Consider the following 12,186-nt stretch of genomic DNA (forward strand, 5'->3'; position numbering starts at 1 on the left):
CCAAAGTTGCTCTTATATCATCAGAAATAGGGGTCCGTGCATGGCCTCTTTGACCTTGACCTTGTCCTCCTCCTCCTCATCATCATCCTCCTCCTCCTCCTCCTCCTCCTCCTCATCATCAATGTCAATGTCAATGTCAAATTTATTTATATAGCACCATTTATCCCAACCGAGGTTGTCCAATGTGCTGCACATATTGTAATAGACAATTGCACAAAACAAATAAGCAATAAAAACATCATAATAAAACAAACATTTCAATACCACTTCCTCACTAAGTATATGCTAATTCAAAAAGATGCGTTTTTAGCATAGTTTCAAAAACAGATAAGGATGATACAGAGCGAATACACAGAGGTAAAGCATTCCATAATCTGGGGGCAGCAACTGGTATGGGTACATGTGTTTGAGGTATGGTAACAAAAGCTTCAAGTTGTGTTACTTTAGTCTAAGCATGGGTTTATAGTGTTCAAGCAACGGGCTAAAACTGTATATATCTATTGAAGTTCTGATTGATGTGTGTTAAATTTTGACTCTTAGTGTTTCCACCTGGGTAATTGTGTGCTAACTGAGCTGAAGCTGTGCTGACTTGAGTGAACAATATTGAGTGCTAGTGCTTTCTAAATGACAACATGGTCTAAGCAATGAGAAATGAAGGGATCTGTGTGTAGAGTTTTGCAGTGACAGTTCAACAAATCTGACTCATGTGTCAAAACAGGGAATAGTGTTTATAGTTTAGTGAAATGGGTGTGTTTTTTTGATAAATGGCGTTATGGTTTTGAAATTTTAGTTCAAAAGCCTGGTTATAGTGTTTAAGCAATCGAGAAAAACTGTAAAGCACACTATACATAAACATATACATACATAAACATATAGGCTATTACAGTTTTTCTCGATTGGTTTGGCTCATTTCTTGAAACCGAGATGACATTCTCAAAATAACATGGACAAATCTCCAAACCACCTTGCAATTGTTCACAACAGAATGTCATTTTTCATTGGTTTTATCAAATTGCAAATGCTTTAGTACATGTCTCAAGTGACTCTGTGCTTTTTTTCAAATGATTATGTACAAGTAGCTACAGTTAGCACAATGAGCCCACATTTAGCACATTTTCCAAATAAATAGATCTTGCTGATCTAAACTGATTAGTTGATTTTTCAGTGAAATGGTTACTCTCTCCAAAACATATCAGCATGGTTTCATTGTGTAAGTCATCATATGCACAATTGTCTGTTCAACTGTCAAAATTAGTCAAAGATATAATACCATGAAAGAATTTCTTGGAACATTTGATAAATTTATGACAGTACTTGACAATCAATCAGGTGAAATTAGAACTAACGAAGGAGCAGTTTCCCACATCTCAGATGACCAATCAAACAGTTTGTTTAGTTACCTGACAGGTGTTGTCTATGATTATGACTGCTGCCAAAAGTATATAAACAGAGCTTGGCCCGGGGCCAGTTTCATTTGCAGTGTGAACATGGAAGCACCTCGCCAAGTACAACAGCAACTTCCTGCTCGAGGAAGAGGAGGAAGAAGAAGAGGAAGAGGAGGAGTGAGAATGCGTGGAGGAATAGGGGGAAGAGGCCGAGGAGCACGGAGGCACCATGATGTCCCAGATGAAATCCGGGCCACCCTTATTGACCACGTTATAAACCATCGCCTCACAATGGCAGAGGCAGGTCGCCGAGTGCAGCCTAATGTGCCTCGGTCTACAGTCTCCTCCATCATCCAAACCTTTCGCAGGGAAAACAGGTACAGAACTATTCTATTGAACTATTCAGTGTTGGTGTGTGTGTAGGCCTAGAGTACTGTAATATCTTCATGTGATGTTATATGATACTATAAAAATGACAAAGAAAAAAAAATGGAGAAAATACTGTGAATAGTATTCCAGTCACTGTGCAGTGCATCACACTTTTAGTACCATAAAACAGCAGTACAATTACATTGGTAACTCATTTTGTAACAAATTTACAGTGTTGACCTTTGACTTGTATGTCTAGGATTGGACGACAGCCTCAAGTGGGTGGCAGAAGAAAACTTCTAAATGAACAACAAGAACGAGAAATATGCAACATGGTCATTGCAAATAATGCCATCACACTGAGACAGATTCGTAATGCAATCCTTCTAGACAATGTAATGTTCCAAAATATAAACTCTATCAGCATCTCCACAATAGACCGGGTATTGAAGAAACATCAGATGACCATGAAACAGATTTACAGGGTACCATTTGAGAGAAACTCTGACAGAGTGAAAGAGCTGCGGTACCAGTATGTGCATGTAAGTCAACTACTGGTTGTCTATCATTGTAACACTATTACAGTAAGACATGGTTACCACTTTTTTTTGTTTTGCTTTATCCTTTTTACCTTCAGAATCCAGCTTTGTGTGACTAGAGCATTTTGCCTAGAAATTGTCTTCAGTTTTTCACTCCCTCTTTTTACAGTACTTTAGATCCTCCCTGCAGTATCTGTCTCTACTTGACTGATTAGATTTATTTTTATTCTATTGTAGAGAATAATGGCATTAGAAGGCAACGAAACCTCTCACATCCTAGTGTTCGTTGATGAAGCTGGCTTCAACCTGGCCAAAGGTCGAAGGCGTGGCCGTAACATCATTGGCCACCGAGCCACTGTGGATGTCCCAGGCCAGCGAGGAGCAAATATAACAATGTGTGCCGCTATATCAGAAAGAGGTGTGGCCACACACATTCCCAGTTTAGGGCCCTACAATACACAAAAGCTCCTCAATTTTTTGGACCACCTTTATACTGATCTGATCCCGGAAAATGAGAGAGGTGAAGAAGGACCTCAGCTACCACATTATGTCATTGTGTGGGATAATGTGAACTTCCACCGTGGCCCACGCATCAGAACCTGGTTCACCACCCATTCCCAGATGCTAATGGAGTTTCTTCCACCTTACTCTCCTTTCCTAAATCCAATTGAGGAGTTTTTTTCAACTTGGAGGTGGAGGGTGTATGAGCATCAGGCTCAAGACCAGAGGGCCCTGCTGCATGCAATGGATGCTGCATGTGAGGACATCACAGGGGATCAATGTAGGGGATGGTTGAGACATTCACGCCGTTTCTTCCCTCGCTGCATCGCAAGAGAAAATATCCGTTGCGATGTGGATGAGAATTTATGGCCTAACAGAGAGCAGCGCGTCGATGGCCAGGAGGATGAGGATGGTGGCCAGGAAAGAGAGGGTGACAATGGCGACCACTGAAAATATTACTGTACTATAGTTCTGAAACTTTATTTACAGTATGGTAGGCTAGAGTTTTTTTTGTTTTTTGTTTGTGTTTATAACTGTTCACATTTACAGAATCCTGTATATGTTTTCTTTTCACAGTATGTTCTCTAATGTTAACATTTCTTTGTACGAATAAAAATGTTTACAGTTTCCTTGAGTATGAGTGGTTTATTGGAGGCTGATTTTACTGTAAAATCTTTTAGTTTTATTCATAGTGGTATTCTGTTGCTAGACCTGTGCCTCAGTGACAAAACGTCTAAGCATTTTGACTTGCAGTGCTTAAACAATGCCAAAGGTATAATGCATTTTGGGGGCATTGACTATTTATATGAGAAGGATATTTAGTTTTGACACATGGATAAACTGTTTTGGGAGAGATATGAGCTTTTGCAGGGGATCCATGGTGTTGTGCTAAACCATCCAGGTTATTTTGACAAAAGCACTAAATGAATGCACATGTGCCAAGGCAATTGAGAAGGATCTGTGCTATTTTGACTGTACTGACCTTTTATATGGGAAAGGAATCTGCTTTTGAAGCATGGACGAAGAGTTTGGGGAAAGATATTTGATTTTGCTAGTGAGCTATAATGTTGAGCAGAACTGTAAGACTGTTTGGCCAAATGACCTTATGGTTTTGAGAATGTCATCTCGGTTTCAAGAAATGAGCCAAACCAATCGAGAAAAACTGTAATAAACATACTATAAACAGTTTTAACAGTGTGTGTGTGATAATAAAAAAAAAATGGATCAAAACAAATTCTGCTAGTTAAAGGGTTAGTTCATCCAAAAATATTTTTCTTACACGAGTGCATCGCTTCGCATCAGAAGGCCTTTATTAATCATAGCAGAGCCGTGTGGAGCACTTTATGATGGAGAGATGCACTTTTATGATGGATAGATGCACTTTATGATGGAGAGATGCACTTTTATGATGGATAGATGCACTTTATGATGGAGAGATGCACTTTTATGATGGGTAGATGCACTTTATGATGGAGAGATGTACTTTTATGATGGATAGATGCACTTTTATGATGGATAGATGCACTTGTATGATGGAGAGATGCACTTTATGATGGAGAGATGCACTTTATGATGAAGAGATGCACTTTTATGATGGAGAGATGCACTTTATGATGTAGAGATGCACTTTTATGATGGAGAGATGCACTTTATGATGGAGAGATGCACTTTTATGATGGATAGATGCACTTTATGATGGATAGCTGCACTTTTATGATGGAGAGATGCACTTTATGATGGAGAGATGCACTTTTATGATGGAGAGATGCACTTTATGATGGAGAGATGCACTTTAATGATGGAGGGATGCACTTTATGATGGAGAGATGCACTTTAATGATGGAGAGATGTACTTTATGATAGATAGATGCACTTGTATGATGGAGAGATGCACTTTATGATAGATAGATGCACTTTTATGATGGATAGATGCACTTGTATGATGGATAGATGCACTTTTATGATGGATAGATGCACTTTTATGATGGAGAGATGCACTTTTATGATGGAGAGATACATTTTATGATGGAGAGATGCACTTTATGATGGAGAAATGCGCTTTATGATGGAGAGATGCACTTTTATGATGGAGAGATGCACTTTAATGATGGAGAGATGCACTTTTATGATTGATAGATGCACTTTATGATGGAGAGATGCACTTTATGATGGAGAGATGCAGTTTTATGATTGATAGATGCACTTTATGATGGAGAGATGCACTTTATGATGGAGAGATGCACTTTATGATGGAGAGATGCACTTTATGATGGAGAGATGCACTTTAATGATGGAGAGATGCACTTTATGATGGAGAGATGCACTTTATGATGGAGAGATGCACTTTAATGATGGATAGATGCACTTTTATGATGGATAGACGCACTTTATGATGGATAGATGCACTTTATGATGGAGAGATGCACTTTTATGATTGATAGATGCACTTTATGATGGAGAGATGCACTTTTATGCTGGATAGACGCACTTTATGATGGATAGATGCACTTTTATGATGGAGAGATGCACTTTTATGATTGATAGATGCAGTTTTAGGATGGAGAGATGCACTTTTATGATGGATAGATGCACTTATGATGATAGATGCAGTTTTATGATGGATAGATGCACTTTTATTATATATGCATTTTTATGATGGAGAGATGCACTTGTATGATGAGAGATGTACTTTTATGATGGAGAGATGCACTTGTATGATGGAGAGATGCACTTTATGATGGAGAGATGCACTTTTATGATGGAGAGATGCACTTTATGATAGATAGATGCACTTTTATGATGGATAGATGCACTTTTATGATGGAGAGATGCACTTTCTGATGGATAGATGCACTTGTATGATGGAGTGATGCACTTTCTGATGGATAGATGCACTTTCTGATGGAGAGATGCACTTTATGATGGATAGATGCACTTTCTGATGGAGAGATGCACTTTTATGATGTATAGATGCACTTTTATGATGGAGAGATGCACTTTATGATGGAGAGATGCACTTTATGATGGAGATATGCACTTTAATGATGGAGAGATGCACTTTATGATGGAGAGATGCACTTTATGATGGAGAGATGCACTTTATGATGGAGAGATGCACTTTAATGATGGAGAGATGCACTTTTATGATGGAGAGATGCACTTTATGATGGAGAGATGCACTTTAATGATGGATAGATGCACTTTATGATGGAGAGATGCACTTTATGATGGATAGATGCCCTTTATGATAGATAGATGCACTTTTATGATGGAGAGATGCACTTTTATGATTGATAGATGCACTTTTATGATGGAGAGATGCAGTTTTATGATGGATAGATGCACTTATGATGATAGATGCACTTTTATGATGGAGAGATGCACTTTTATGATGGATAGATGCACTTATGATGATAGATGCTCTTTTGTGATGGAGAGATGCACTTTTGTGATGGAGAGATGCACTTTTATGAAAGAGAGATGCACTTTTGTGATGGAGAGATGCACTTGTATGATGGAGAGACAGGGCTGGACTGGGACAAAAAATCGGCCCGGGCATTTTGGCCCAGACCGGCCCACTATATGATCATAAACACCACCCATCTTTGCACGCCCTTAATTATATGCATACCAACTCCTATTCATTAAAACCACTAATGCCATGTAATGAGTGAGTATAGGAACAAGTGAGAGTTAACAGATGAAATAAGTAAAAATGTGACATTTATTAATACGGTCCAACTATACTTCACAGTGTTGAATACTAAAACAAGCTGTAATCTGCATTGGCATAGCAATACAAGTGTTTCTTACAGGATTTTTGGTAAAACTGTGATGGGTGGACCTCGGTCCTTCTAGGGGGGTTCGGAGGCATGCCCCCCCGTGAGAAAATTTTGTGCATTTTAATGTTAAATTCATCAATCTGGTGCACTTTGAAAGTTCAAAATTAAAAGCTCCAAACCATATCCAGTGTGCAAATTAAACAAAGAAAAATTCAAACCTCTTTTAGTTACAGTGTCTATTTACATTACACCTACTACATAATAATAGTTATAATATTAATCCAATGACAGTAATTTTTTCTTTTTCCATTCGTATTTTTTCGGCCCCACCCATTTCTTTCTCTTCTTTCCTTCTTTTCGCCATTCTTACCGTCTGTCTCTCTGTTGTATTCACAAAAACCCAAACCTAACCAAAAGTAAAATCCTTTGATCGGCGCCCGCGCCTTTGAGCCAATCGGATGTCAGGAAAAACACACACCCGGTCTGAAACACACACAGACACACAGCGTTCCGCTGCTGCTGAGCGGCCGGCCAGGCCGGTACGGTAGCTAATCATTTAAAAAAAAGGTTTTGCCCACCGGCCGGTTCGGCCTGAAATGGACCGGCCGTTCGGGATTGTTCCCGGTATTCCCGATTGCCAATCCGCCCCTGTGGAGAGATGCACTTTTATGATGGAGAGATGCACTTGTATGATGGAGAGATGCACTTTTATGATGAATAGATGCACTTTTATGATGGAGAGATGCACTTTATGATGGATAGATCGACTTTTATGATAGATGCACTTTTATGATGGAGAGATGCACTTGTATGATGGAGAGATGCACTTTTATGATGGAGAGATGCACTTATGATGATAGATGCACTTTTATGATGGATAGATGCACTTTTATGATGGAGAGATGCACTTTTATGATGGAGAGATGCAGTTTTTTCATCGATAGATTCACTTTTATGATGGATGGATGCGCTTTTATAATGGATAGATGCACTTTTATGGACTTTCATTCACTGCTATTATAAAGCTTGGAAAAGCCAGGGCATTTTTTTTTTTATATAACTCCCATTGTATTCGTCTGAAAGAAGAATGTCATGTACACCTAGGATGGCTTGAGGGTGAGTAAATCATGAGGTAATTTTCATTTTTGGGTGAACTATCCCTTTAAATAAAAAACTCGTATTTTTCCGCTGTTCGCGCATGCGCTTCTCGCTCGGCTTGTTCGCCTGACCCGGAAATAATTGGTTGGCATTAGCAACGTTTCGGCCGAGCCAGGCCTGAATACAGACATAGCAGAAGAAAGAGAAACAAACAGACAGGTTTGAAACTCTCAATTTATGCGTTTTCCATTGTGTGAACATTAGTCTGAATGTTTGGCGATGCATTCGCTGTGTATTCGCTCGGATTGCGTGTGAAGTCAGCATCAGTTTAAAGCTATGAAAACAATGCTAACACACTAGCTGCCAGTGTCTCATAAACAATAACAAACACTGAGTCACTGATCCTTTCACTTGTACCAGAAATATAGTATCAACACAACTCACAAGATGTAGATGTTACAGATATATGTAATTCATTGATGGTGCTGCTGCTCTGATCATATCAGTTAATAAACTCTGTGTGTCATTGATTTAGTGGATCTTTAACTCAAATGCAGTTTTGTGACAACTGATGTGTTTCGTATGAATTACTTTAATCTTACTGAAGTGTCTTTCCCCTTAGAAAACACACTGACGAACAGGCAAACTTCCCTGTTAAGCCTCAAACTGAGATTGTGAGGCAAGAGACTATAACAGAATGACAAGGTAAAGTCATTAGTCCTTGCTCTGCTGATGAGACACTTCACAACAAAGAGGGATGCATTTTAATATTAAGATATAATCACTGTTGATTAGACAGCCTAAACAATGGACTCTTTTTACAAACTGTAAAGGTGATGATACACAGGGCAACTTTTTGAGGAATGTTGCTGGGCAATCTTGCCGAGCGATCGTTGCTTGGGCACTTTCCCATTGAAAATGGGCAATACATTTCTATCTGGATAATTTAGATCGATTGTGGGCCCTGTGTCTCACCTGGTTGCCCGTTGATGGCAACATTGCCCAGCAACATTGCCCAAAAAGTTGCCCCGTGTATCATCACCTTAATAGTGTTTTCAAAGTCATGTGTATTTTCATTTTTATTAATAATGTATATTTATAACAAAGTACTTTGTGTTTTATTATCTTGCCATTAAATTACACCACTGGTCCAAAGTTTGGGGTCAGTAAGATTTTTCTTATGTTTTTGTGAGCCTCGGTGAGCAGAAGAGACTTATTTCAAAAACATTTAAAAAAAAATCATAATGATTCCAAACTTAAACATGTAACATACAAAACAAACAAACTAATGAACGCTGCTGCAAGTGTTTCTAATAAAACGGCTCTGAGGTAATGATGGTAAATTGGACATTTCTCTTTCTATTGTAATCAGTCCCTCTGTGATTCTTTTCCTGTTTTGAAAAGTTGTGGAAACTTTTTTTCTTTTTTTTTGCTATTGGAGCAAATGGGAACGCATTAATCATGTTATCTGTTGTCTCCCATTCACCTCTATGGACGTTTCTATCATGACTTCTGTGAACCCCGTAAATATGTGCAACTTAGGCTTCATATTCAAATGTCAAACTACTGTAAAAGCAGCTTCTGCTGAATTTAACTTTTCACAGTTTCAGGGAACAGGTTTCAGTTTAACATCTTGACACGCTCTATATGTCTAAAGCTTGGGGAAAAATGACTTTTTAATATGTAGCAAATTTGCTCAAAAGTGAAATATGAATAATGAATCATAAATTTTTATAGTTAATATAATATATAAATATTTGGATCAGTTAATAAAATTAAATCTGTTATGGAAGCAGACTCAGGAGAGGAAGATAGAAGGGTAACTTATTGAAAACATCATGGATAGATGCACTTTTATGATGGATAGATGCACTTTTATGATGGATGGATGCACTATTATGATGGATGGATGCACTTTTATGATGGAGAGATGCACTTTTATGATGGAGAGATGCACTTTTATGATGGAGAGATGCCCTTTTATGATGGATAGATGCACATACCCTAAATTTAGCCGCACAAAAAGCACTGGCAGTCAACCAGGTATCTCGATTATTAGGAAAAATAAGAAAGATTGTTACTTTTTTCCATCGTAGCACGACGGCTGCGTATGTTTTGGGGTGTAAACAGGTGATCCTCGACTTGCCAAAACACTGCCTCATATATGATGTGTCGACACGCTGGAACTCCGGATACGAAATGGTCGAGCACTATCTGGAACAGCAAGTTGCCATTTACTCTGCATTAACAGACAAGTCAGTAAAGAACAAGCAGGACGCCTCACATCTGTCAGATCAGGAGGTGAGCTTCGCAGAGAGTGTGGTTAAGATTATGAAACCTTTGAAGACCATCACTACAATTTTGAGCACTGAAACAACACCGTCGGTTTCAATGATCCTACCACTCAAAACAATGATAATGAAGTCTATGGAACAAAATGACGGTGACGCTCCCATCGTCAGGGAAATGAATCATGCCATCAGAGAGAACATGTAAATCCGATACATTGACCCAGATCTCCAGGATTTCTTTAATAAATGCACTGCATTGGACCCCAGGTTCAAATTACTCCCTCACTTGTATCCTGCCCGTCACCAGAACGTCTTTGAAGATCTCATCACAGAAGTTCTGAGCAGAACAGAGCAGGTATGTATTTAATGCTAAGGTTGTTTATTATTTGATTGATTTTTCCTCACTTCTGTCATTTCTTAACTGAACATATTGTTGTTACAGTGTTCACTGATAAAACCCAATCATTTACTGTTGTCTTTGTTGTATAATACTGCAGACTGAGACCACAGAGACAACTCAGGACAGGCCATCAACTTCACAGGCTACTTCCTTACCAGAGATGCCAGAGTCTGAGACATCATCCTCCTCCAAAGAAGTCAGCCATGGCAGAAGTCTTTGGCTCCCTCTTTGCAACTGGTCAAAGGAACTATCCTGATTAGAAGCAGAAGGTGAAGGAGGAGGTATATGTCTACATAGCCAAGGAAAGCACTTCTTTGGAATCCGACCCGCTTGGCTGGTGGAAGTCCAATGAAACAATATTTCCAAATCTAGCCAAGTTGGCCAAATGCTACTTGGCAGTACCTGCCACCTCCATCCCAAGTGAGAGGGTTTTTTTCAATGGCAGGTGACACAGTCACTGCCACAAGATCTACCCTCACTAGTGAAAGTGTGGACAAACTTGTGTTTCTGAAAAGAAAAAAAAACCTTAAAGATACAATGAAGCTACCTTTAAGAGGAACATTGTCTTGTGATACACCAGATACACTGCCTCTATTAAGCACAGATTGTTCTTTTCTTTTATATTTTATAGGATATCATGGAGTAATTTACAAGATACATCCTTGGATCCATTAGCGCCTGCACTAAGCCAGTCAGCTGAAATCTCTAAATAAGCTCTAACTTTAATAATGTTCAACCAAGGGAAAAAAAGCTTCTGAGGGGTGTTTGGCTCGAGGTCATAGTGCAAAGGACCCTAGGTTGATTTTATTCCGAACCATCCCTTTAAAGCTGCAGATTCACCTTATGTAGACCTTCATTAAATATCACAAAATAGCCAGGTCAGTCAATTTCTCATAAACACAAGGTAGTGTAGCAGGGCGAGGAAATCGGAGGAGATCGACTAGCGACTACGCCACCCTGGAATCTTGCCAGGGACAATACAATGGAATTTCTGCTTTAAGACAACACAGGTTCGTTCACAGTAAAGTGGCAGGAGACGTGGATACAAAAATATATATAAATTTTATTCAAAATAAATACTTTGTATAAGATTCACAAGACACAATCAACAACACATAGACAACAATGTCACTATTCAACAAGACACACACCGAGCGACCTGAGAAGTCAGCGAACAAGGAGCCGAGGCAGAGCAGGGGATAAAGGGCACATAAGGTCTCCACGGCAAGTCACCTGGCCCGTACACCTGTGCGCACACACACACACACGCCACTCATGACACAGCACTCGTAAGAAAGACCACCACCAGCAAACCGCCCCTGCTTTACGCACTCAGCTCCTGTAACGACAGAATGAAGTTACACAGAGAATTGTCACAGTTGAAACGCACTCAGAATTGTCAGTTGAAACACACTCAGAATTGTCACAGTTGAAACACACTCAGAATTGTCACAGTTGAAACACACTCAGAATTGTCAGTTGAAACACTCAGAATTGTCAGTTGAAACACTCAGAATTGTCACTTTACAGAGACAACGAATGGAATAGGGGTGTTCACACTTTTCAATTTAAACCTTATAGATTTGAAATCAAAATACAAAAAAAATAACTAATACAAAAGAAAAAGATAAACCAAACACACACGCTTACACACACACACGTAATACACAAACACAAAATACAACGATGTCCGTCCAATTGTTAACAGCAAAGCAACAGCGCCGTCGGACAGTAGTTCCACGCAGTCCAACCGCAAGAAAGCCAATCGGCCATGCAGATGCCACCCATCCGTACTTGATGCATCTATAAAATTACAAGTTA

General features: G+C 39.2%; 1 protein-coding gene and 1 long non-coding RNA gene across 2 annotated transcripts; both read left to right on the forward strand.

The window, feature by feature from the left end:
* Nucleotides 1-889: 889 nt before the first annotated feature.
* Nucleotides 890-3,244, forward strand: LOC311080945 (uncharacterized protein; the record flags this gene model as incomplete). The annotated part of the gene is made up of 3 exons (XM_084111239.1): nt 890-1,762; nt 2,014-2,296; nt 2,531-3,244. The coding sequence occupies exons 1-3, from the start codon at nt 1,272-1,274 to the stop codon at nt 3,242-3,244; spliced, it is 1,488 nt and encodes a 495-aa protein (XP_083967365.1). The 5' UTR covers nt 890-1,271.
* A 4,562-nt stretch (nt 3,245-7,806) lies between these two features.
* On the forward strand, nt 7,807-11,268 carry LOC311086451. The gene is made up of 4 exons (XR_014607075.1): nt 7,807-7,893; nt 8,297-8,379; nt 9,771-10,320; nt 10,463-11,268. It is a non-coding gene; the product is annotated as an uncharacterized lncRNA (long non-coding RNA).
* Nucleotides 11,269-12,186: the final 918 nt, after the last annotated feature.

This window comes from Abramis brama (genome assembly GCF_963993115.1).
Source record: "Abramis brama genome assembly, chromosome: 1".
NCBI classification, from domain to species: domain Eukaryota; kingdom Metazoa; phylum Chordata; class Actinopteri; order Cypriniformes; family Leuciscidae; genus Abramis; species Abramis brama.